The 27,913-nt window shown below is 45.5% G+C and overlaps 1 protein-coding gene across 3 annotated transcripts in view; it reads right to left on the reverse strand.

Moving 5' to 3' along the window:
* The window catches only part of LOC147444492 (nudix hydrolase 2-like), a 41,379-nt gene that overhangs the window by 12,228 nt on the left and 1,238 nt on the right, over window positions 1-27,913 (reverse strand). For all 3 annotated transcript variants that reach the window (XM_086527089.1, XM_086527091.1, XM_086527090.1), the window contains exon 4: window positions 27,798-27,913. This exon is cut by the window's right edge and continues 22 nt beyond it. In XM_086527089.1, coding sequence (XP_086383215.1) covers window positions 27,798-27,913 — 116 coding nt within the window. The remainder of the gene's footprint in view (window positions 1-27,797) is intronic.

Consider the following 27,913-nt stretch of genomic DNA (forward strand, 5'->3'; position numbering starts at 1 on the left):
TGAACTGAGAGAGAGAGAGAGAGAGAGAGAGAGAGAGAGAGACGACACGCGACACGGAGTGACGGAATTCCACCCCAAAGAGTATTGGCCCCAAACCTTTGCAGCGAGCGCCCCTTTCGGTATTTCTTTATATTGCATCAACACAGTACAAGCCGGTACTCTAGACTCTGCACCTTCTCCAGGAAGCATGCCAGAGAATGAGCCCTAGCCTCATATTTAAAGGCCCTTGGCCTAAAAAGCAATTACTGTGAAAAGCCTTCAAAACTCAAAAGCTTCTGGTCCAAAAAGCAATGCCAAAAGCTGCTAGTGCAATTTGCGAAATCCATACAACTTGCCACATCATCAGCCAGTGCAAAACGCGGAAATCCGTACCGCCTACCACGTCATCATGTCAGCCCAATTTTCAAAAATCTACGACGTCATCAGTTTTGGCGTGTCCGGATCCTGCTTTAATTTAATCCTTTATGTCACTTGGGGCCCCATCAGACGGGGTCCCCATAAGTTAATAGGACTTCTTCTTCTGCTACTATTTGTTCTTGTTAGGGTTTAGGCCCCTCGGCCAGCATATGTAAGTTGGCTCCATTCTTTAGGGTTTTGCCACGTGAGCAGCTTGTTACACTTAAGAACAAATTGAGACTCAAGAGACTGAATGTGTGTTTGATTGATTGAATGAATGCTTGAATTCATTTTGATATGATGGGTTTTCTCTTTTTTTTTTAAGCTAGTTTATTTGGGGGTTTTAATTGATCAAATGAGTGAGTTCACATGGTATTTAAAATAAGGGGTTCTTTGGTCGGTCACCCAATTAGGGGCAGCGGACAACTTAGAAAATTAAGTTTCTCAGTCTAAATTGTCAGCCAGCGTAAAAAAAAACTCTGCATTGTAACACTTCAGCCAACTTGAGGATTTAGAAAATCATCCAATGCTGAAATTCAGCCAACGTTTCAGCCCAGTGTTTCCAAAATTCAGGCCAGCGATTCAAATTTCAGCCCAGCGTTTTCATAATTCAGCCCTTCGGGTTGTGTGGAGAAGGGCACTACGAAGGGGCACATTGCCTTGGGAAAAGGTGCGACCATTCGCAGGAGAAGTGGCTGATCACGATTATTTTTCGTTAGAAAGGGTGCGAGCACGGAGAAGCGAAAGGGTGCATAATTTTTTCGGGTACATTGCACACACTCATGGCTGTCCCGTTCTATTTATGTTGCTTTTATATGCGTAGAATTAAATCAGTTACCTCATACAATCGGCGAAGAAGATGAATTCCATCTTTCTTTTGCTTCCATACAACTCCGGGAGAGGGGGGGAGAGGGTAGCAACGAGGGTGAGAGGCTCACAACCTTGGAGTCTCGGGAAAAAAAATTTCTCCGATACCACTGTGAGATTAGTGGTGCTAATCCTATAATTAAGACTTAAACTTCATACTTAAAATCAAACTGAGACTCAAGAGACTGAATGTATGTTTGATTGATTGAATGATTGCTTGAAAACTGAGTACAATAGGCTCCTTACATAGGAGACAAAGAGACACAAATGAAAGGACACATCTCATGGTGAAGAGACGCGACTTAAGACGCAAAGACACATCCTATATACAAACTTAGCAAAATTGCCCTACCTAGTTTCCAACAAAAGTCACTTAAAATAATAAGTGAAAAATGTCAAAAATAGGGAAAATAGGTCTATGCACTATAAAAATGCTAATGATGGGATCTGACTGGAATCTGATGGTCATGTTGTGTGCAACCAGAGGATATGCATCTAATCTAAGTGTCTGGACATGCTCGGTCGGCGAACAAACTCACAAAAGTGCCAGACTCACTTGACTAAACTGAACCCTGGTCATGTTGTAGCTTGTCCACGGACACATAGGGTTGGATGTGTCACGTGACAGGGGACATGCGTTCTTGAATAGGGACAAATTGGGATGGCTTGGAACGGACAAGAGGAGCTGGATTCAGGTAGGTCGTAGGAAATGGCATTGAGAATGGGTTGGGAACGGGAGTTGGAATGGGCAAAGGCCATAGTTTTGAATTCTGAACGGGCAAAAAATGGGTAGTTTTGAGGGAAGCTTTAGGGCCATTTTAGGTGCATTTTTGGAGGCCTACAAAAGGAAGCCTCCTCATTGCAATGCTCAAGTCTAACTGCTCAAGCCTCAAGTTTCCTTCAACTTTCAATCTACCTTGCCACTTTGGCCTTCAAGCCTCTACACCAAGGGTCAAGCCCCCTTCAAGACACTCAAAAAAGTCCAAAAAAAAAGATTTTACTTTGGCCGTTCTGGCATCGACCCTGTTTCCTAACGTTTGTTGTCCCGATCACGATCACGACCCCCGACTTCGACCCTGTTCTCGGTTCCCGTTCCCTGTACCATGTTTCTATGTCTAAAAGGTCCTTGAGAGGGTTGGTTGGGACCGAATGTCGTTTTCCTCTGTGTGTGTGTGTGTGTGTGTGTGTGTGTGTGTGTGTGTGAAGTATAAAAAAGGAACCATTAGCAATGCAAAAGTTGCCCTCATCAATGCAAGGAAAGAACAAAGCATTGTGGAAGTATGAATTCTTGATTCTACCTACTCTCCCAAGTCCATTGCATTTGACATTGGCTTCATATGTTTTTTGTCACGATTGTGACTATGTTGCAGTAATACATCTACTCCTAGTTGTAGATACGCAAAGTGCCATGCCAAGGAGAACCCCTACGCTTGGATGGTCATGACCCTTCGCTCAAGAGACACGACTCTGCCAAAAGCCACACTCCTTCGACGATTGGTCACACTCCTTTGTTCTACGTTTGCGACTCTTCGTCCAATGGTTGCAGCTCTTCAAGCAAACCTAGCACTAGCACTTTCTGGCAAAGAGGCAGCAGGAGCACACGCTCAACAGGCAACTTCTCAACAGACCCCCCAAGAGGCCTAGCATTTTTGCATCACAGTAGAAGGCTGGTGTTTTTGGACCAGATCAGCCAACGCTTTTGCATTGGCAACAGCTTGGCAACATCAAGAAGCAGAAGACTACCAACGTTAGCAGATTACCCACAGCCAGACCATTTTCAGCCCTAGCGTTTTTGCATCTGCCAGTCATTTCAGTGTTTTGCTATCTACCACGACAGAACCAACACAAGCACTAGCGTTTCAGTTTTCAGCACTTGGACATCGCAGAACAAGTCCCGAACCTCGCAGATCTCACCTTCCCGCAGCAAATCCTCGCCGCACAGTCAGATTCCGCAAGGTTTACAGATTCAACCCGGAAAACGCAGATTTCAGCATCTGCGTTTTCAACACGTCGTCAGCGTATCGTCGTCGTCGACATGGTCATCGATATAGAGTCAGAATTCAGCAGATAAAGAGTTGCAGATTTCAGCCCTTAGCATTTTCAATTTCAGCCCGTCTCATCGTCGTCCTCGTCTTCGTCGACATCTTCGGCAAGTCCAAAGCATTGTAGAGATTTGTGCAATCATAAGTAGACCGCTCTCGCCATCGAGAGAGGGGCCCTTGGAGGAGGGTTTTACAACGCCTCTGGTGCCGTATTCTCTTCTCTCTCTATCTCTCAGTCTCATGCACTTCCATTCACAGTGTCCGTTCACTTTGTTTGTGTCCATTGCATTCTCTCACTAAAAGAACGGAAGGCTCTCCCTTCCATAAGTAAAGAAACCCTCGAGCACAATTCGGAGCACTCATCTTGAGCAACGTTCAACATTCACTTCCGCTGCACCTAACATCCCCAGCCCCCTAGGGCCCCATTCCACATTAGCATGTTTCTATGCTTTTAGATACTTTGAAAGAGAGAGAGAGAGAGAGAGAGAGAGAGAGAGAGAGAGAGAGAGAGAGAGAGAGAGAGAGAGAGAGAGAGAGAGAGAAGAAGAAGAAGAAATGAAATGTTATATTAAACATCTTCAAAAGGCCAAAACGACCTCTGAGACCAAACTAATACAATCCTTGTGCATCTAATCCAATGTCTAGGTACAAAAATAAAATGAAGTAAAGTGAAAGACTAAGACTAAGAGACTCAAATCGTCAGCCCGAAAATCATCATCATCATCCATGCCCGAGGATGCCAAGCATCGGGCGTGTTGTCCGAGAAAGTATTGCATCGGTCGTTGAAGAGCTTTGTCAGTGTCCACCTCTGTAAATAACCGTACTAGCGTCTCCAATGTCGTGCTAGAATAATCTTGATTCTCTGGTGGAGCCTCCGTCGATGTAGTGGTCGCCCCCATAGACGTGGGCGTCTAGCTCTCCCAAGCTCAATGGCTCTGTCCACTAATATACCTCTGGTAGAAGTGGGCTCTGATGTCTGCTGTGAAGCATGCACATCCGGCTGTTGAGTCCATGCTCTAAAGAAGTGAGTGATCTCCCTCTGTGAATGTCTCCCACTACCCGATCTCCTCAAGAGACTTTCCCTATATCTGCGCAGCTCTAACAGAAACAATCCGAGGCATCTTTGATCCTTATATCTCATGACTCTAGCCAACGGTCCAAAGCCCTCTCTGAATAGATAGTGAAAGCGGCCTCGTATCTCGTAGTATACCGGACAATGACAGATGTGATGTAACTCTGTCTCTGGCTCTATATGACATAACTGGCATATCCTAGCTTCTGTTAGTACTCTCCTAAATCTACCACTCTCGATCTCTAGCCGATGCGATGATATGCGCATCTAACCAATAGCACATCGTATCCCATAGGATAAATGAGTGTCCATATAGGCCGGTTTGATCATATATCCATCCTTTGTTAGTTGGAGGAGATGCTCCGTATAAAAAGCCATCTTCCTGCGCAACTCTTGTATCGGCTGTATCCATGTGCTTCTAGTATCTGGTTGAATCAAATCTTGATGTATAAGTCTAGTGGTCTCCATCCGTGTGAGGAAGGAAGGGTGCATCCAAGGAGTACTAGACAATCCATGCTGAAGCCGTGTGATGAAACCATGATGTCATCTGCCCATACCAACATGCTGTGTCCCCTTGTAGCGCTAGCGTCGGGATGACTCAAGTGCTAGGCGACCATATTTGTCTCTGGGAAAGTCCCATAAATTATGCATGAAGGAAACTAATTTAGTAAGGGCCTCAACTACAAGAGGAGGGGCAGCTAGCTCAGCCCGAATAATCTCATGTGGCACTAAGGCCTCAACCTGAATCATCCGAGAGATCATAGAGACTAGTATACCTAGATGAATCCAGGATTCACCTGATAAGGAAAGTGCAAGGTATAGACCCATGGTAGTCACCTACAAGACAATATAACCATCAGCTCATCATGCGTAGCATTGACTAACTACCACGACATCCCCACTAACATCGTCAGTGTCACAAATGGGAGCGCATAGCAATATAAAATATACTCGGATAAATAAAATTTATCACTTAATATTGAAGCCAGGGGATATAGAGAGAAATAGATAGAGAGAGAGAGAGAGAGTGAGAAGATCGACACAATACTGGGACCAGAAGATGGGCTGGCCCCCCCCCCGTAATAGTATCTTTATTACTGAGGAGAAGTCTATACAAGCACTTCAACCGAACGTATTACCACATTCCTTCTAGAATAAGACTTGATGGTTCCCGGTAGCCTCGGCTTCCTATTCCTAAGGCAAAACCCTATTCCAAGGAACTTCCGTTCCTTATTCCAAATCCTCAAGAATCAAGGTTCTCGCCTCTGGATCTCACCTTCCAGACTCGCGGCATGGCATCCCTGCAACTCTTTTCTAACTCTATTTCCATAATCCTCTTCTCGCAGAACAACTCTACTTTCCCGGGCGCGAAGTCCTTACTTGGGAATCTCAACTTCCAGATCACAACGAGAGAGACTACCTCTCTCCGATCCGTGGATCTACTTCCCAAACTTGGGTACGAAACCCTTGGGGTGATTTGGCTCTAGTTCCTCAGAGCGCTTTCTCTTGCAGAGGCTCATGCCTTCCTGTGCTCCTACTCCCTCACTAAGAGGAAGTACACCTGCAAACAAATACTTAAGAGATCATAACATGAAAATCGTTACCTTCGTGAAAATTCCAATCCTACACACGAAAGAGGTGTGTTCTCGGGTTCCTTCTCATAAATCAGCCCCGTCTATGACGTTTATGGGCTGAAAACAGAGAAAAACAGCAACTTGTCGCGATGGAAACACGCTCCGTAGGCACTTCTTAACGAGGGAACTCGCGCACTGGGTCCTGGCGACTTCCGGTACACTTGGGGGCAGCCATGGGCATCACCGGCAACGTCTTCTTTGCGAATGAAATTAGCAGCAGCATCTTCTTCTTGCAAAAACTGATCTCCTCCTCTGACTGAGGGCATGTGATGCTTTTATAGCTCTTGGCCATGGCACGAATAGCTGAGTGCATGTCCCCAGGAGGCGTATTTTTCCTGTTGCCTTCCGTAAATAAGTATTAGATATATTTATTTTATTTTTACTTGCTTGTCCCAAAACCCTTGAAAAGGTGCAAGTGGACATTGCATGGCCAGTGTGAAACGGCTGCAGCCAAATGGGTTTCTCACATCGGGGATCTAGGTCGGTCAGACAGGGACTGCCCGGGCCAATTAGCACTGAATTCTGATGAGTATGGAAGCTCGTGTGCGCCAAACTGGAATTTGGGCCACTCGTCAAGTCACTGCAACTTTATAAGTTGAAAGGGGCCAGTAAATTAACCCACATTGTAGATGGTGGTCAAATGGTAGTCTTCAATGATGGTAAGGAGACCGATAGGGACGCCATGGAAGCATCTCCTAAAATTTAGGGAACTGCTATTTTTGACCAGAAAATGTGTTCGCGTCATTAGCTCTGGAATGACAAGAGGAACATTTTATTGCTCTGTTGCCAAGTCAACTGACGCACCAGTTGAGATATTTTTAGCAGGGAAAGCCCAAACTCGGAAACTGGGCGACGTGTCAGCCTGTGAGCGATTCTGCCACTCTGGGAGGCAAAAACGAGCTACATATCAACAAAGGGGGCGCCATTTTCAGCCTCAGGTGGATTGTAGCAGGTACAAAAGCTATGGAATGCTTACCTTGCCCTCTATGCATAGTATGGTGACGGGAGTGATGCCCCGCACGCTACATACTGCTCTCTTTCTCCCCTACGTACAGTATGTTATGCCCCACTAGTGGGCTTCTCATTTGACCTATGTACAGTTCTAGGGGTTTATGCACGTTTGCCAAGGCAAGAGCCTTCTGAACAGGAACCGGATTAGCTAATTGCTAATCCCCCACAGGTACGCACAGTTCCATCACGAAAGATTACGAGTTTGGAGAGTTTTCTCTCGTGAAAACTTGTCCAATTCACAGGGGAACTGTCCCATTGCGTGCGGGAGCCCTTGGGACACACGTAGGCGTGTTCGCTCCGCTAAAAACGATCCGAAACAGGGAATTACAGCCTGCTGTGTTTTTCTGCAGGTTTAGGGTTTCGCACCTAGACTGCAAGGGAACATCGAGGGAGCCTCGTGAGAGCCTTGGGATGCGTGTACAGGCTTTTGGGCTCCCGGCAGTGAAAAACAGAGAATTACAGCCCGCTGAATTTCTGTGACAGCTCACCAGAAAGCTTCCAGATATCGAGGGAATCCGTCCTAGACAAGTATTTTTGACCTACAAGGGTTTTTGCGCCGTTATGCTGTCGAAATCCGGTCGAAAACCTGCGTTTTCAGCCCTCGCCAGGTTTGGACAGCTTTGTGAAAGCTTGTGCTAAGTGGTCGGATCGTCTACCTTAATTTGAATAAAGAAATACCGAAAGGGGCGCCAGGATTTGGGGCCTACAAGGTGTCGGTCTCGTGTGCGCAGTGACATTCTAGTCGCTGGACGCAACTGTGTTCTCTTCCCTTCTCAATGCTCTGTGTAAAGTTAACAAGTAATTGAAATAGTACCGCCCTCTACGTTGTATAGGCTGGTTATATGGTTCCATCGACAGGATAGTCACTTTTTCTTCAAAAAGTGCAGCGTGGATTGTTGTGGGTGAAAGCAACACAGAGCTTGTCGATATGGCAGAGAAGAGAGACCAAGTACCTGAAGAGGGATCTTCGTCACATGGCACAGAGAAAATTCCTTCAACTCTTCAAGAAGAGGACAGGTTGTTTAGAACTCAACTGCGTTGTTGCATGGACATGTTTCAACAGTTGGCTAACAACCCAAGGATGCAGGAATTCTTACAGGCTCCGACACAGGGTTTTCAACCTCCTACACAGGGCATGACTGAGCCGTTGCAGGAAAAGGAGATTTCCAATGCGCAGAGGACTCATGATGCTCGAGGGAAAGCCCATGTGGTTGAGCAACTAGCGGTGTCCAATGATCCAAAGCAACTTGCTTTAGCTGGACAGGAACCGTTTGTGAATGGTCAAGGGAGCAATGAACAGGCTATGCGTCAGACCCTTCCATTACCTAATACTTATCCTGGTTATTTTGGAGGTGGTTCAGTGTTTCAAGCTATGGCTGGACCTTCCACAGGTTATATGCCAGGGAATGTGTTCGGGACAATGCAAACAGGCATGGGTAACCCTATGTACGCGAACATGGCATAGTTACCCGGAACGCGGAACGGGAACGGCGACGGGATCCCCGCGGAATGGGGGAACGGCTAGGGGTCCGGAACGGGAACGGCGCGGAACAGGAGGTTAAAAAACACCCAAATAGTGCATTTTTTAGCTCCTTGTGTCTAAATACAAGGAGTATTAGAGTGCTTTGACTCTAATACTCACAAAAAACTCGTTTTGAAGACCATTCAACCTTGCTATGACTAGATGAAGATGAGAGAGAGAGAGAGAGAGAGAGAGAGCTTGAGAGAGTGAGAGGGAGAGACTCGAGAGAGTGAGAGGGAGAGGGAGAGATTTGAGAGAGTGGGAGGGAGAGGAAGAGAGTTTGAAGGCTTGAAGGCTTGAGCCTTGAGAGAGTGAGTCTTGAGAGGGAGAGATCTTGAGAGTGTGAGAGGGAGAGAGCTTGACCCTTGAGGATTAGCTTGTGGAGAGAAAGGGGGAGGGGGGTGCATTTTATGAGTCCTTGAGGCCTTGCACACTTCAAAAAGAAGCCCAAACATTTACTTCAATTTTTCCAATTTTTGCCAAATTTGTTTGTAGCCGTTGGCCGTTCCAAGGGCATTCTGGAACATTCCGGGGGCGTTCCGGAACGTTCCGGAACGGCCATTCCGGTTTGCACTGGTCACCTGGAACGTCAGACGTTCCGGGACGTTTCGGAACGTTCGGGAAGGGAACTGCCCCCCGGAACGCCGGAACGGGGGCTAGGGGGTGTTCCCCGATAACTCTGGAACATGGGTGTCCAACCAGGTTTTCAGGGTGCCTATGACCAGTTTCGAGTGCCTGGAACACAATTTGGTATGGCTGGTTTTTCGCAGCCATGCGTACAAAATGCAGATATGACAGGGAAAACAGTTGATGCGAGTGCTGGAATGAACACTCATGGAGCACCACTGTTACAGGCACCTGTTTATGATAATGTGGCTCCTTTGAGTCAGCTTAAGGATTACAAGGAAGGTGGGCAAGGAGTGAAGTTTGAAATTTTCAGAGGACCTGAGGACCAATTGAAGGCTTTGACCTTCATACAACAGTTCGATGCAGCTTATGTTGGAGGCAACTTCACGGAATCTTCAAAGATACGCAAGGCTGCCACTTTCTTGAAAGGGAATGCGCTTCAATGGTGGACCGCATTGTTGAACGAGGGTCAAGCCCCAACAACGTGGGTCCAATTCAAACAGCTTTTTGCGCATGCATGGTTGACAAACACTTTTGAAGTGGATGTGATGACAGAATGGCACGAGTTGAATGCTAAACAGTGTGCGAATTTGGAAGAGTACAATAAACAGTTTTGGGCCGCACTGTTGCCAGTCACCTCTTACAGGTTTGTGCCATTGTCAGAACAGATTGAGAAGTACTGTTGCGGATTGCCCAAGAAAATCAGGGACTACTGCACAAAGACTACTATCATGAATATGTTTCAGTTGATAGAGAATGCAAGAGTGGCCAGCAATCTGTCGAAGGGAGATTCCGATGGATTTAATAGCCACAAGAAAGGGTCCCAGGGCAAACAGTTTTCAGCCAAGGGCAATGTTGCAGCAAAGCCTTCTGAGCCTCCCACAAAGAAGCCCTCCACTCAAGAAGCCGATACGTCCAAGAAGCAGTCTAAATCTTCTTCGGAACGAGGACAAGGACAAAAAAGGCATTTTTCTGGCAAAACTTTTCAAGAAAGGAAAGCTCTTAGGGAGGCCAAGAAATGCTACATTTGTGAACAAGAAGGACACTTTGCAAATGAGTGCCCACAGAAGAAGTCACAGGATAAGGATGACAAGTCAGACCATAAAGGGAAGAAGCCAAAGCCGAGTGCAAGACTTGTTCCAGATTTGGTTGGAGATCAGCCAAACACAGATGCCACGGAGCTGTGCAGAGCTTGGGGCAAAGTTAGAGACCAGACAGTGCTGGTTTTCTTTAATCCAGGAGCCTGTGCAAATTTCATATCACCAGAATTGGCATCAAAGTTGGGCATTCGTGCAGAGGAGATGGGTATGACAGGCGAAGCAGGTTTGGCATGCCCAAGACATTCAGAGCCTGTTACTCCCATTCTGGGAAAGCTTCGTTTGCACATTCAGAGCTATGTGGATGCGGAAGAATTTCATATTATGTTGCTTGAGGGCTATGATGTGTTATTGGGTATCCCATGGTGTTACAGGTTGCATGCTATGGTGGATACTTACAACAAAAAGATTACCCTTGTACATAGAGGAAAGACTCATGTCCTTGATGTAAAGCTTAAAGGCGAGTCTGTTCCAGTTGTTTCTGCTTCTGCTATTTCATCTGTAATAAAGAATCATCTTTTTGCGTACTTGATCTTTGCAAAAGAAGTACCTCAAGTTGTATCTAATTTGTCTACCTTAGATAAAGACAAGTCAACTTTTTTGAGTGGTTTCAGTGATTGTTTTTCGGACTCTTTGCCAGGGGAGTTACCTCCTGAGAGACCTGAGGATCATACTATAGATCTTGTGCTAGGTTCTAGTCCACCAAATAGACCACCATACAGGGTTAGTGCAGCCCAGCAAAAAGAGATTATGGGTCAGGTCAACGAGCTTTTAGAGAAGGGGCTGATTCAGCCCAGTTCATCCCCTTTTTGTTCGCATGTACTCTTAGTGCAGAAGAAGGATGGTTCATGGCGCATGTGCATTGACTATCGCGCCTTGAATAAGAATACTATCAAGAACAGGCTCCCCATACCGAGGATAGATGACATTCTTGATCGGCTTGAGGGATCGTCATTGTTTACAAGAATAGACCTAAAGAGCGGGTATCATCAGATACGCATTAGACCAGAAGATGTCCATAAGACTGCGTTCAGGACAACATTTGGTCTCTATGAGTTTCTTGTCATGCCATTTGGTCTCACAAATGCTCCTACCACATTTAATAGAATGATGGACAGAATTTTTAGACCACATAGAAACTTCGTGGGTACCTTCTTTGATGACATGATTGTCTACTCAAAGTCTGAAGAGGAGCATAGGGATCACTTGACTGTAGTTTTCAATGAGTTACATAAGAACAGGCTACTCATTAATGCGAAGAAAAGTGAGTTCTTTTTGCAAGAAATTCACTTCCTTGGGCACATTGTTTCAAAGGATGGGGTACGCATGGATCCCGCTAAAGTGGAAGCAATTAGGTCATGGCCAGACTTGAAGTCCGTACATGACATTCGAAGCTTTCTAAGCTTATGTTCCTATTACAGGAGGTTCAACCGAAATTTTGCTGAGATTGCTTCTCCACTCCATGCACTGCAAGGAAAAGGAGTTACTTTCAAGTGGACAGCCAAGGAAATTTTAGCGTTCAAACACTAGAAAGAGAAGCCGACTTCAGATCCGGTAATTATTTTGCAAGATCTTTCTAAACCTTTTGCGGTTCAATGTGATGCGTGTGGCCATAGTCTTGGTGCAGTTCTAATGCAGAATGGCCGAGTAGTCGCATATGAGAGCAGAATTCTTTTGAAGACTGAAAGGAACTTGCAAGTCTATGAGAAAGAATTGCTGGCAGTAATTCATGCTCTCACTAGTTGGAAACACTATTTGCTAGGGGCTGATTTTTTTGTCCAAACGGATCATCAAACCTTGCGATATTTTCTTACACAGACGAAGTTGTCTGAGAAGCACATGCGATGGGCAAACATCTTGTCAATGTTCCATTTTCAGATTGTGCATGTGCAAGGGAAAAAGAACGTGGTGGCTGATGCGTTGTCACGAAAGCCCCAAATTTCAGCAGTGTCAATTCCGTACCATTGTGAACTAGACGAAATGAAGACACCATATGCTGAAGATTCAGATTTTGCAAGGATCTATGACCAGCTTGTTGATGGGCAACATCATGAGCATTATATGCTTAAGAATGACTTTCTTATGATGCATGGAAAGTTATGCGTTACTAAACAGTTACGGCCAAAGATTTTGATGGAAAGTCATGCTCCACCTTATGCTGGGCAACGTGGAATTGATGCGACAGTGAAAGGGGTTGAGGCATTCTTCTATTGGCTAGCTTTACGTCAAGATGTTGACACATTTGTAAGATCATGCTTAGTATGCCAAAAAGTCAAATTTGACAAACAAAAGCAACCGGGATTGTTGCAGCCATTGCCGATCCCTGATAGGCCATGGGAAAGTATAGCAACGGACTTTATCTTTGATCTTCCAAGGACGCAAACAGGAAATGATGGGATTTGGACTATCATTTGTAGGTTCAGTAAGCAGGCCCATTTCATTCATGTTAGGAAGAAGATAAAGCCAGAACACATGGTCAAGATATCCATGAGAAATATCTTTAAATATCATGGGATGCCTCAGTCAATTGTCAGTGACATGGATCCACGTATGACGAGTCTTTTCTGGAAGGCATTGTTTGAGAACATGGGCACTACGCTCAAGTTCTCTTCTTCGTTTCATCCGCAAACTGATGGACAGTCAGAAGAGGCAAATTCTACTGTCTTGGACCTACTCAAATGTTATGTCTCAGAGCACAAGGCAACTTGGGAACACCATCTCCCATTGTTTGAATATGCTTACAATAACACTCTGCATACATCAACAGGTAAGGCACCATTTGAGATAGTGGAAGGAGGAAAGAAAGTCCCACCCATTTTGCAGACTAAGGACAAGATATTTGAGGCAGACAAGTATGTGCAAGATATGCATGAAACATACAGGAAGATAAAGATTGCTCTTGAGAAGACTCAGGCTAAGCAAAAGAAAGCTGCTGATCGTCACCGTCATGAACTTGTATTTTCACTTGGTGATTGGGTACTTTTGCGCTTTGAAAAGGCCAGGTTAAGGAAAAGGAAACGCAAGGAACGCTTGTTTCCTAAGCTCAGTATGCGATATTATGGTCCTTTTCAGATTTCAGAAAAGATCAGCGATGCAGCTTACAGGTTAAAGCTACCAGAAGGCTGGAAAATACATAATGCTTTTCATGTCAGCCTTCTAAGGCCCTTTGTTGGTTATGTGCCAGAGAATATGCTTGATGAGGAACAACCCGAAGTGGAAGAATTGGATGAAATCCTTGTTCCTGAACAGATATTGGCACATAAAGAAAGAAAGGTTAGAGGAAAAGTTGCAAGACGCTATTTGGTGAAGTTCAGGAACTATCCATCATTAGATGCCAAATAGATGGAAGAGTCTGAATTGCTTGATTCACCTCAGCTATTGCAATTGTATCTTGAAGCCTTTCAAATGGAACCCACAGTGACTTGATGCAACCTTTTTGGAGCAAGGCAAGAGCATGGTTCATGATGCTCAAGAGAGTAGTTAAGCAATTGTATCTACTCTTTCCATACAGAATTTAGCTAGAGAAGTTTGTGCTCAAGAGTACACTAGAAGACTTCTATGCTTGATATATGTGTCGTAGCCAGGTTGGTGGGATTGTTTAATCGTCCAAAGCTACATTTCCGGAAGCATGTATATCTTGGATTCCCATCATAGAATATATGTGATATCAGGAGATATCTGCATGTATTATTGGCATGCAAGCCAGGTCGCTTGCAATATTTCAAGGGTGGGGTGTGTCACGAGGAGGTGTATTTTTCCTATTGCCTTCCGTAAATAAGTATTAGATATATTTATTTTATTTTTACTTGTTTGTCCCAAAACCCTTGAAAAGGTGCAAGTGGACATTGCATGGCCAGTGTGAAACGGCTGCAGCCAAATGGGTTTCTCACATCGGGGATCTAGGTCGGTCAGACAGGGACTACCCGGGCCAGTTAGCACTGAATTCTGATGAGTATGGAAGCTCGTGTGCGCCAAACTGGAATTTGAGCCACTCGTCAAGTCACTGCAACTTTATAAGTTGAAAGGGGCCAGTAAATTAACCCACATTGTAGTTGGTGGTCAAATGGTAGTCTTCAATGATGGTAAGGAGACCGATAGGGATGCCATGGAAGCATCTCCTAAAATTTAGGGAACTGCTATTTTTGACCAGAAAATGTGTTCGCGTCATTAGCTCAGGAATGACAAGAGGAACATTTTATTGCTCTGCTGCCAAGTCAACTGACGCACCAATTGAGATATTTTTAGCAGGGAAAGCCCAAACTCGGAAACTGGGCGACGTGTCAACCTATGAGCGATTCTGTCACTCTGGGAGGCAAAAACGAGCTGCATATCAACAAAGGGGGCGCCATTTTCAGCCTCAGGTGGATTGTAGCAGGTACAAAAGCTATGGAATGCTTACCTTGCCCTCTATGCACAGTATGGTGACGGGAGTGATGCCCCGCACGCTACATACTGCTCTCTTTCTCCCCTACGTACAATATGTTATGCCCCACTAGTGGGCTTCTCATTTGACCTATGTACAGTTCTAGGGGTTTATGCGCGTTTGCCAAGGCAAGAGCCTTCTGAACAGGAACCAGATTAGCTAATTGCTAATCCCCCACAGGTACGCACAGTTCCATCACGAAAGATTGCGAGTTTGGAGAGTTTTCTCTCGTGAAAACTCGTCCAATTCATAGGGGAACTGTCCCATTGCGTGCGGGAGCCCTTGGGACACACGTAGGCGTGTTCGCTCCGCTAAAAACGATCCGAAACAGGGAATTACAGCCAGCTGTGTTTTTCTGCAGGTTTAGGGTTTCGCACCTAGACTGCAAGGGAACATCGAGGGAGCCTCGTGAGAGCCTTGGGATGCGTGTACAGGCTTTTGGGCTCCCAGCAATGAAAAACAGAGAATTACAGCCCGCTGAATTTCTGTGACAGCTCACCAGAAAGCTTCCAGATATCGAGGGAATCCGTCCTAGACAAGTGTTTTTGACCTACAAGGGTTTTTGCGCCGTTATGCTGTCGAAATCCGGTCGAAAACCTGCGTTTTCAGCCCTCGCCAGGTTTGGACAGCTTTGTGAAAGCTTGTGCTAAAGAAATACCGAAAGGGGCGCCAGTCTTTGGGGCCTACAGGGTGTCGGTCTCGTGTGCGCAGTGACATTCTAGTCGCTGGACGCAACTGTGTTCTCTTCCCTTCTCAGTGCTCTGTGTAAAGTTAACAGGTAATTGAAATAGTACCGCACTCTACGTTGTATAGGCCGGTTATAGTGCAAGCTACTCATGTAGAGATCGCGACCTCTTTTTTTTTTTTTTTTTTTGCGATGTTCTGCCAAAAAAAGAGAGAGAGAAAACGCTAGCTGATCTTTTGCCTTGTTTATCAGATGGCTGCCCACTTATAAAGTGGGCGGCCTTATAAGTGGGCGGCCTGCGTATTTTAAATAGTCTGATCAGAATCTTCCCAAAAACTCAATAAAACCTTATAAGTTAAAAACAATGCTTTCACAGCACTTCCAAGGCGTCTATGGATGCAATCACACGCACAGTTGCAATGCAGACATAAGACTTCCTCCCGGGAAAGCATCTACTTTCCCGACAAGCAATCCCACTTTATCAGAAAGCATCTGTTTTTACTCAAAGTTTCCTCTGAACCCATCTTCATTCAAGTGCTTGCTTTTCCTTGTGCACAATTCTAACACAGTTCGGAATTTCCTCTCGACTATGGATGTCCCCTTTCCGATGCACCCGTTACCCACCTTGTGACACATCAGGAATACCCATCACCTAGTCCTTTCCTACCGAACTTACGGTACAATCTCCTTCGCGATGCTCTATGTCACCCATCCTATGACGCATCAATCCGGCCATCCGTTCCCGGATGGTCGGATACTTCTTCCGATGCTCCCTGTCACCCATTCGATGTGACGCATCGGAAGTACCCATTCCTCGTGGCCTTACAAATATTCCCGTTCTCAGTGCTCCCATCATTACTCTGAACGACGCACTAGGAATACGTTGTACTCGGTTGTCTCCAGTGAGAAAAACCATTTCACTTAAAATTCCAATAATTCATTTAGAATTATTCTTTTTCTTGGTGTTCCAAGCGAGAAAACCCTCACTTATAAAACCAATAATTCCAGAATTATTTTCCTATCAGATTAAGCCAATTTAGCAACAGTCAGTGCCCAATAGTGGGTGTAGAACTAGGTACTAACATATGCTCCCAAACACACCACACCTACACACACATGAGCATACATCAACACATAATTCAGCGTAATGAGTTTTTGTCATGACTCCGGAGATCAAGGGCAAACTTGGCCATAATGAAGCCTAGCACTAAAAGAAACATCAAATCGGAAAAATTAGCACAAAAATTGAGGTAGTTGATAGGGCATACGCACCACAAAGATAGAAAGAATTAGCACAATATCAACTGGTCGTAACTCGGACGAAAACTTCACAATGTGAAGTCTGCATGTCCGCTATACGACTAAAAAATATACCTAGATGAATCGAGGATAAGCCTAGATTCACCTATTAAAGAAAGTGCAAGGTATAGACCCATGGTAGTCACCCACAAGACAATATAGCCATCAGCTCATCATGCATAGCATTGACTAAATACCACGATACCCCCACTAACGTCGTCAGTGCCCAATAATGGCCTCTCCATACATCTCCATCCATCAATGCTACCAGATTTGCCTTGGTGGTCCACTGAGGGCCCCCAAATCTGACCCCATAGAGCATACTTAAAGCCACTAGAGTGTCAAAAAGCCACAGCTTTGTCCGAGGTTCCTAAAACTGAACCTCCGAACACATCTTCTCCAAACCTCCCAAGGCTGCATAAGCTCTCGACAATCTAGTATGTTGCTCTCCTTAATGAAAATGCCGGTCCACTAAAGACTACCCAAAGATAGGTGTATGCATCTGTATACTGCATCGTCTCCTGGCCATATGTAAAAGTAGGTGCTGACCTCCTGACCCACTGTGGTGTGATGTTAAACACCATAACCTTGGTTTTCCCGAGGTTAACAGACAATCCACTATCGTGGGCAAATGTATACAAAGCATCTAAATGACGCTGCATCCCCTCCGGAGAGTCGGAAATCAACACAATATCATCAGCATATAACAATAGTGGGATCCATGTCCCTCCCAAGTGTGCTCCTCTATCACCATCCCTCTCAATGTAGTCAACAACTTCATCCACATACATGCCAAATAGTGTAGAAGATAGCGGGCAGCCCTGTTTCATCCCAATAGTAGAGTGAACCAAATCAAAAGTCCCCTCTTGAGTGCGTACAAGCCCCACTACGGACTTGTATAGAGCCATGATACCCCAAATCAACTCTTTTGGAACCCCCATCTCTTGTACTCTGCACATCAATCTAGCTTTGGACACTGTATCGAAGGCTTTACAGAAGTCCACAAAGCAGCAATATAGCCGTCTCCCACGAAATCTCCCCTTCTCAATAATGGCTTTGAGTGTCAGAATATGATCACGAGTAGAGAAACCTCTCCTGAAACCCGCCTGTCCTGTTGCCCGTACACCCTCTCTCTCTGCCCATCTACTCAACTGCTGCTCAAGGATGGATGCCGATGTGTATCCAATCATGATAGTGCGGTAGTTCCCACGCTCCATAGGGTCGTGATCATATGCTCTGCTAGTCTTCATCCTGTCAATGGCTTTCTTTACCATCTCGGCGGTAAAGAAAGCAAGTGTGTGAGCATGGCTCTGGCGGATCTAGAAGAGGTGTCTGCCCCGAGACGGTGTAGAGAGATGACGCATACTAACCCCATACCTCCGTAGAAGTGATGACCAGTGGGGGGGAGTGCTCATGGAAGCGTGTAACAAACTTGGACACTCCAAGTCAAGAATCAACCGCGACAGCACCAAATAACCACTTCAAAACAATTCACAAATAACAATAGATTTGCATTGGCCCGGCGGAGTTCCGTGCCTAGAGATATTGGCCCCAAAGACTGGCGCCCCTTTCGGTATTTCTTTTCATATTAATCAGATCAAAGTACAAGAGAGTGGCTAGGGTTTCACTCTCAGACTCTGCGTCCAGATGCTCTGAGAAGTGAAACCCTCACCACGTATTTAAAAGTACAAGGGATGCCCAAAAGCAAAGCCCCAAAAAGCTTCAAAATCAAAAGCATATGCTCTCTCTCTCTCTCTCAGAGAGTCAAATTAAAAAGCAAATTACTTTTCCTCCCTCTCTCTCTTGCTATTGGCGTAGAAAAAGCAAGAAAACTGCCAACGCAAAATCCGCGCAAATTACGGAAATCCGTACTGCTGCTGCCACGTGGCACCCCGGCAGAAATTAGGGTTTTCTAACAGAATTTAGGGTGTGCTACAAATTAGGGTTTTCGGCAGTTTTTAGGGTTTGCAACGATTTCAGGGTTTCAGCCTGAAATTAGGGTTTCTCCGTAGCCACATCATCACTTTGTGACATACCCCCCTCTTGAAAGCATTGTAATCGACCTCGATTACGCCTGCGAAACCGACAAAAGCCATAAACCGTCTTAGAAGACACTGACTGTTAGTACCGACATACTAGGAACACACATCTAGCACATGTACCAAATCGACAGTCACATCACACGACATCACAGGACATCACATGACATTCAACATTCATTCGGATCTTAGACCATGATTTATCGGCAATGTAGCTAGCAATCACATCTAGGTCCAATCGGGACCTCATCGATGTCCGATTGACTAACCCCTATTGCAACCATGTCTATTCGAGATCAATCAAACCAAAATGCTGCAATCATTTCGGCTATCAGTTCCTGCACTCAAAAGAAGTCAAGAACAAATCAGTATCATTATCAGGAATTCCATTTCATAAAGTCATACAGCAGAATACTGTCAGCTCTCAGTATCCCTGAAGCTCAAAGAGACATCAGTGACTCTAGTATCTAAATCAAGGCATCTGTTGACAAAGGAGTGGGGTGACTCCCCTCTTGTGCATCCCACTGCACCAGATCTCCAGCCAAGCTGAATTCTGGGTTCCATTTGGAGTAGACTATGCTAAACCAAAAGCATCGAGGTGTAGTTTCACAATCTGAGGAGTATCTGCTAGGTCCTCCTTCTCCATCCACTTCGCATCAAGTGCACGATAATTCTTGAACTTAACCAAGAACTGCCTTCGGACTTTACCCTTATTCTTCGTATCCTTATGTGCCAAAATCTGTTCAGGAACAAGGATCTCCTCGTTTTCTTCCACTTCGAGTTGCTCATCAGGCTCCCCATCATCAGGCACATCACCTTTTAATCACCTTTAAAAGGTTTCAAGAGACTCACATGAAATGCATTGTGAATCCTCCAAGTATCTAGCAGTTTCAATCGGAAGGAGACATTTATCTTTTCAGTAATCTGGAAAGGGCCGTAGTATCGCATACTAAGCTTTGGAAAAAGCCTCTCCTTTCCCTTTTTCTTTCGTAGGCGTGCCTTCTCAAAACGTAAGAGCACCCAATCATCCTCCTTCAATTTCATGTCGCGACGATGGCGATCCGCTGCCTTTTTCTGTCGTTCTTGAGACTTCTGCAAAGTCTCGCGAACCTTGGCAAAAGCCGTATCCAGATCTCACGTATATTCATCTGCTTCAAAGATCTTATCTTTCGTGCTCAGGAAGGGTGGAACCTTCGCAGCACCTTCAACAATCTCAAATGGCGCCTTCCCCGTCGAAGAGTGTATCGTGTTATTGTAGGCAAATTCCACCAAAGGTAAATATCTTTCCCATTAAGTCTTCTGATCTGAGATAATAAGACTTCAATAAATCTAGAACCACTGAATTGGCAATCTTGGATTGCCCGTCAGTCTGCGGGTGGAACGATGACGAGAACTGCAACCGCGTGCCAATGTTCTCCCAAATTGCCTTCCAAAAAAAACTCGTAAATCTGGGGTCTCTATCGGAGACAATCGTCTCAGGCATGCCATGTAATCTGAAAATTTGGGCCACAAACTAAATGATCCGGCTTGACTGTTTTCTTCACTGGAATGAAATGAGTCTATTTGCTAAATCTGTCAATAACAGTCCAGATACCATCATGACCACTTTGTGTTCTCGAGAGATTAAAAATGAAATCCATCGCTATACTTTCCCAGGGGCGGGTGGGTATGGGTAAAGGCTGTAACAATCCCTGTGCTTTATGCCTGTCAAACTTGACCTTCTGACATACCAAGCAACTGCACACAAACTCTTCCACATCCTTCTTGAGTCTCGGCCAAAAGAAGTATCTCTCTACTCCTTTCATGGTGGTAGCAATGCCTGCCGCGGTGACCCGTAAAAGGTGGACCGTGGCATTCAGTCATAACCTTTTCCCTCAATGGCTATGTAACGCACAACATAGTCTTTTTCATCAAGTAGCCTTCCCGAAGGGAGTATACAGCTATTGTCTCCCCATCCCGTATCCGTGTGAAAATATCTGCAAAATCTGTATCTGTGGCATACTGATCGACCATATCCTCGAAGCTCTTATGATGTATCGTGAAAATAGCCAGAACCAACGGTTTCCGAGACAAAGCATCTGCCACCACATTCTTCTGTCCTTGCACATGGACAATCTGGAAGTGGAACTGTGACAAGATGTTCGCCCATCGCATCTGCTTTTCCGAAAGCTGCTTCTGTGACAAGAAGTAGCGCAAACTCTGATGGTCTGTAAAGACAGTAAAATACGCTCCGAGTAGGTAATGCCGCCACTAAGTAAGAGCATGGATAACCGCCAAAAGCTCTTTCTCATAAATCTGTGCTGTCATCTCCGGCCTAGAGAACAAACGGCTCTCGTAAGCTATGACATGGCCTTCTTGCATCAAGACCGCACCCAGACTACGACCACAAGCATCACAATATACTTCAAATGACTTCTGCAAGTCCGGCAAAGTCAAAATAGGTCCCGTAGTCAATTTCTCTTTCAATGTCTGAAAGGCAGTCACCTCTGTGGGTCCCCACGAGAAAGGTACTCCTTTCTGTGTCAAAATATGCAAAGGGGAAGCAACCTCTGCAAACTTTCGTATGAACCGCCTGTAGTACGAACACAGTCCCAAGAAGCTTCTAACTTCATGGACATTCCTCAAGTCGGGCCAATCACGGATAGTCTCTATCTTGGCCAGATCCATTTGCACTCCTGCTGTTGACACAATGTGTCTCAAAAAGTGTATCTCTGGTAGGAAAAATTCACTTTTCTTTGCATTAATCACTAACTTGTAATCTCGTAATGCCTGAAAGACCTGAAGCAAATGATCTCTGTGTTCTGTCTCATTCTTGGAGAAAACAATGATGTCGTCAAAGAAAGTGCCAACAAATAGCCTGTACTCTCGAAAAATCCTATCCATCATCCGGTTAAATGTCGCAGGAGCATTGGTTAAGCCAAAAGGCATCACCAAAAACTCAAATAACCCAAAAGTCGTCCGAAAAGCTGTCTTGTAGACGTCTCCCGACGCTATCCTGATCTGATGATATCCACTCTTCAAGTCAATCTTGCTAAAGCATGAGGATCCCTGTAACCTGTCGAGTATATCATCGATCCTAGGGATCGGAAATCTGTTCTTGATGGTGATTTTGTTGAGAGCTCTATAATCCATGCACATTCTCCAAGATCCGTCTTTCTTCAAAACCAACAACACTCGAGAGCAATACGGAGAAGTACTAGGCTGGACAAGACCCTTTTCCAAGAGGTCTTTCACTTGGTTCATAATCTCTTCATTCTGTGCTCGGCTCACACGGTAGGGTGGCCGGTTCGGTGGCGTGCTTCCAGGTATCAGAGCAATGGTATGATCTTCAGGACGAGCAGGTGGTAACTCGCTTGGCGGGCCTTTTGAGAAGCAATCGGCGTGAGTGTAGAAAATCTTGGCGTTCTTTATCAAGTTTAGACATATTTTTCCTATCATCTTCACTCAACTCTTTCATAAAGATCGAGTAAACAAACAGACTGGATTTCATTAATTTTGAAATGGCCGAAGCCAATACAATAGGGACAGACTCGCCCTTCAGTTTAATATCAAGTACAATTGTTTTGCCCTTTTCTGTAGTCAAAGTCGCTTTTCTCGCCCGATAATCGACCACGGCATTGTTCCTGTGGTACCAGGGAATCCCTAAGAGAACATCACAACCCTCCAAAGGCATTATGAAGAAGTCCTCATGCCCCAAATACCCCTGACAATGCAACCGAAGTTTGCCAATGACAGGTGTAATGGCTACGTCCCTGCTGGGTGCCGCTAGAACTGCCTCTGCAAGTGGTCCCATCCGATCGGGAGTAGTCTCGAGCCGCACCGCCAATTCTGGTGAAATGAAGTTGGCCTTGGCTCCTCCATCAAAGAAAATCAGGGCCTCTTGATCTTTCACTTTGCCCCAAGCTCGACAAAGTTCTGTACTCTCATCCATGGTGTCGGGATCAGTACCCACACAATCTGGAACCAGTCCTGTTTTCATCTTGCCTTTTCGTACACGGTCCTCAGCTGCTCTCGAACTCTCGGGCTTTTCGTCGTCCTTGACATTTTGTTCTTTCTATGCCTTTTTAGGGCACTTCGCGGAGATATGTCCAAGTTCCCCGCATCCAAAGCACTTCCCCTCCCTGATGAAGCGAGCTCTCTCCTGAGGAGTAAGCTTGGGTCGTGCATCCTTTCTCTCTGGGTTGCTCTTTCTTTTTCTACTTTCATTCCCAGAAGTCTGTCCGGTTCGTTGTGTCGTGACCTCATCTCTGGGGTAGGTCAGACTGCCAAAGTGAATTGCAAAGCCCCGCTTCGCATGACTCATCAACTCCTGAATAGAAGCTGACTTCTGTTCCAAGCAGTGATCTCGGATCTCTGTAGGTCAGACTGCCAAAGTGAATTGCAAAGCCCCGCTTCGCATGACTCATCAACTCCTGAATAGAAGCTGACTTCTGTTCCAAGCAGTGATCTCGGATCTCTGTAGGTAGACCCAAGGTAAACCGCTCAATCTGTTCTCTGAACAAGATCTTCTTGAATGAAGAGGCGGGTAGAAAAGAGCTCCAAAATCTTTCACAGTAAGAATTCACTTTATCGCTCTTGGTCATCCGGAGATAGTTCCAAGCAGCTCGTATATCTCGCTCAAACTCTTGAGTCAACCAAGAAAAAATAAAAAGCCTCTTGAATTTCAGCCATGTAACTGGCACAGTCTTGCTTAATAGAAGCGTGACCACCAAGTGCGAGCAATCCCCTTAAAATAAGAGGCAGCTCTCCAAATCTTGGGGTGCTCTGAATAGCGTCCTCCCGCGAAAGCAATGTCAAATTGTTGTATAAAAGACAAAGCCTTCGAAGCATCAGAGTATCCCGAAAAAATATCAAACTTAAGTGCTTGGCCACCTTCCTTAAACTCTCAGACTTTCTTGCTTTTATCTTCGAGAAAGTCATTCTGGTTGGCTTTGTAAAAATTCTTCTTGTTCGCATAAAAGTTTCCGTTGTCAGAGTCTGAACTGTCCGTAGACGAGTCCTCTGTAGAAGTGTCACTCATTGGGCGAGACTTAGACTTCTTTGCCTTTTTCTTGCCCTTTCCGAAGCGTTGTTTCTTGCTTGGTTCGCTCGAGTCTGAAGAGCTAGAAGAATTGTCAGAAGAAGAAGAAGAAGAAGAACTGGGTAAGCCTTCAAACTTGACGCGCTTCTTCAGTTTCTTTGCCTTGTCGAATGTCAACCTACGACCCAAATATCCAGGGAAGTCAGTGTCTTTCTTCTGCTTTTTGCCGTGCTTTTTGTCTTTCTTTTACATGTCGAAAAGCTGAGCAATCCGTGCATTTCTTGGAGGCAGAAGGTTTCTTGAGAGCGGGTTTTGGGAGTGGTGTTGTGGTTCTCTGCCACTCCGTCTGTACCTCTTCCAAAGAGGTCTGGTTCATATATTTTGCCATCTTCGGGTCCTTGGCAAAATTGAGCATCATCTTTGTTGCATCATCAATCAATTTTCGACACTCCATCTCTCGTTGCTCCGCCGAAGTAGGCCTAGGCGGGCCATACTCCGTGTCGGAATCTTCGTTGTGATCCCTACCCGCATCTCCAAATGCAGAGGGAGTCAACTAATCATTGCCTAAAGCCATAGGTGACGTGGAAAAAAAAAATCGGGGATCGGATTTCTCGTAGAAGAGAAATCAGCCGTGCTCTGATACCACTGTAACAGACTTGGACACTCCAAGTCAAGAATCAACCGCGACAGTACCAAATAACCACTTCAAAACAATTCACACATCACAATAGATTTGCACTGGCCCAACGGAGTTCCGTGCCTAGAGATATTGGCCCCAAAGACTGGCGCCCCTTTCGGTATTTCTTTTTATATTATTCAGATCAAAGTACAAGAGAGTGGCTAGGGTTTCACTCTCAGACTCTGCGTCCAGATGCTCTGAGAAGTGAAGCCCTCACCACGTATATAAAAGTACCAAGGGATGCCCAAAAGCAGAGCCCCAAAAAGCTTCAAAATCAAAAGCATCTGCTCTCTCTCTCTCTCAAAGAGTCTAATTAAAAAGCAAATTACTTTTTCTCCCTCTATCTCTTGCTACTGGCGTAGAAAAAGCAAGAAAACTGCCAGCGCAAAGTCCGCCGCAATTTCCGCCGCAAATTACGGAAATCTGTACTGCTGCTGCCACGTGGCACCCCCGGCAGAAATTAGGGTTTGCTGACAGAAATTAGGGTTTCAGCCAGAATTTAGGGTTTGCTGCGAATTAGGGTTTCTGGCAATTTTTAGGGTTTGCAGGGATTTTAGGGTTTCAGCCTGAAATTAGGGTTTCTCCGTAGCCACGTCATCACTTTGTGACAAAGAGTTGCCATGCCTCGCCTAAATCCTAGCTCAAAAACAACTGATATAAATCCTGCTCTAGACGAAATTATTCCGTTACAATTCCATGCTATCATTTTAAGGTTGGTCCCATAGGTCTCGCACTGTCATGCAATGCGTTTTCCAACACCACTACTTTCCCTCCCCTATAGAAAGCCATTTTTCCTTTCTCCCTCGCCGCCTTGATCCTGGAGAAATGAAATGAAATAAAATGTTATATTAACGTCCTCAGAAGGCCAGAATGACCTATGAGACCAGAAAGTTACAATGTGGTGGATCTGATACAAAATCACAGTAACAAAAATGACAAAATATAATGACAGAATATATTGCTATGGAATCTGAAATAGCTAGGTGTGATCTAAGCAGATAGGTGGGATAGCTAAATCACAGATCACAAAAGATCCAGCTAGGTGGGATAGCTAAATCACAGATCATAAAAGATCCAGCATCGGTCGCTGGCGGATCTCATCAATCTCCTCCATGGAAATAGCCTGACCGGGCGTCGTGCATGCTGGGCCAGAGAGAGAGAGAGAGAGAGAGAGAGAGAGAGAGAGAGAGAGAGATGCAAAGAGATAAAGAGAGAGCAAAAAGACATGGGTGGTCACTCTTCAAGATGCAACACCTCGTGGGCTGAATAAATGCACCACTGAGATCCAACTCGATGTGGGTTGCAGATGGTCACCAAAGCATAGATCTAGGGCTGATTTGCACATCCGATTTGAGAAGAACCAAGGGCTAAATGCTGGCTGCAAAAAGCACAACCACAACGCAAGAACACAGTAAATCTGAATTTAAAGCAGGGTTGAAATGATGGGGCTGCTGCGGCGAGGATGGGGCAGCAGATGTGCTCAAAGACAGTCGCAATGGGGGCACCAAGGGGGGCCGCATGTGATCTCATGCAAAAAACCCTGGGGCTGAATGGGAGCTGCAAGGCGATGGATGTGGAAAAATGCATGAAAAGGCTCCTTGCAAATGGCACCCAGAAATATGTGAGAGAGTGAGAGGGGGACGGATCTTTTTATAGGGAAATAGGTGGCCTCGAGTTCGGCGAATCAGTAGCTGCCTGGTGAGTGCACATGTGCAGTTATGTGAGTTTCTTGCACTACATGTCAGTGGTCATGCATTTGACACCGGACTAGAACCGATGCATTCACCTATACCAAATCTACATGCCCACGCTGGCACCCAAAAATATGAGAGAGTAAGGGGAAAGCTACATGTTCACAATGCCTTATGCACACCAAAGTGTGACAACAACCAAGAAGACTAGTCCAAACATGCAAATCCTGTGAATAGGCTCACAACATTTGCCGGAACTAAGTTCCTTGGACTCTGTACACAAACCTTGGCTCTGAAGTTGTAGTAGTAGCATGTCCGTATGGCACACAGAGACATGTGCACGTGACATGACTCTTCTTAGGTGGGTGCCACATCATAAAACAATAATGACGTGGTGAAAGAGCTAATACATATACCACATCCTCACAAAATCCCATGAATGGACAAAATGGAAGAAAAATGCACATGAACCACCATTGTGACCATGCAACCCTGAGAGCAACCTAGGATGCCACCTGGTGCTGACATATCTCCAATAAGTCCCACATACCTATCTACAAACTAAAGTTTTGATGATCACATGCCATCCGATGGCATAGAGTACAAGAGGTGGCCATCTAGCTTTAGCAACCGTCACAAGCTTCTAGAGCATAGCGAATGTTGATGGTATAGGGAATGGTACCCTGCTGCCCATTCCCTGTAATTTGTGCAACCCCTTGGCGACCAGTGGAGGCTGGGAACCAATGGGGGGACAAATTACGGAGGGAACGGTCAGCAGGTGACCATTCCCAGCCATCACGAGTCCAGGGGAGGGGAGCCAATAATGAAGTGGGTTCAGTGGTGACAGAGGTATACAGGCAGCTCAGATTCTGTTGCTGAGTATGCAATGGGCAGCAAACAGCAAAGTGGTGCTGCAGGAACCATTCCAGCAGCTGAGGTGTCGACTCCTCTTTGTATTCTGGCTGCTGAGGTGGCGGCTCCTCAATGCATTTCATGTGCTGAATTGTGCACATCTGATTGGACTGAAGCTGCTGATTTTCCTTATGCTGAGGTGGCAGGCGGATATCCAACGGTGCATGGGAAAATTCGGCTTAGAAAAAGTGCTGTCAATGGACGAGTTGGATTCTCTGCCCCACGACCCTCAAGGGGTTTTACTAAATGGCCACTGGTGGCCAAGGTATGCCACTTGGTGAACACATGTCTCCAGCATCTCCCACATATCTATCTGCAAACTAAAGCTTTGATGATCACATGCCGTCCAATGGCATGGTGTACAAGGGGGGACCTCTAGGTGTGTGTATCACAAGCTTCTAGAGCCTGGCAAATGCTATGGTAGTGAGGGTTTCTACTAAGTTGCCAAGATTGTCTATCCCTGAGCCTTGCAAGTTTCTTTCTAGAGGTGGTGTATGATGCAGTGGTGGTCTTTGTTGTTGGCCACTTGACTAGATGAATTCCTTCATTACCTTCTATGGTCACTAGATCCTTGGATTTGACTAGCACCCACGATCCGAGAGGGGATTTTGAGGTTTAGAGGGTCACCTTCTTGGTATTGCACCTAGATCTGGGGAGACAGGGCTTCTTTGTGGTTGTGTCCAGTGATCAACAGCCATCACATGCATGTGCACACCCACAGATACACATGTGGAAAAAAAAATTGCTTCACCAAAGATACTAATCCACCAAGACTGACTACCTCTCTGTTCTCATTCATTACAAACGCTCCAATGCCAACTTGATGAGAGGCATTAGGTGGAAGAGTACAAGGACTATCTGGTATCCAATGAGTCATCATAATATATTGAGGTTCAG

This window comes from Adiantum capillus-veneris, chromosome 13 (assembly GCF_014529385.1).
Source record: "Adiantum capillus-veneris isolate H3 chromosome 13, ASM1452938v2, whole genome shotgun sequence".
Lineage (NCBI taxonomy): Eukaryota > Viridiplantae > Streptophyta > Polypodiopsida > Polypodiales > Pteridaceae > Adiantum > Adiantum capillus-veneris.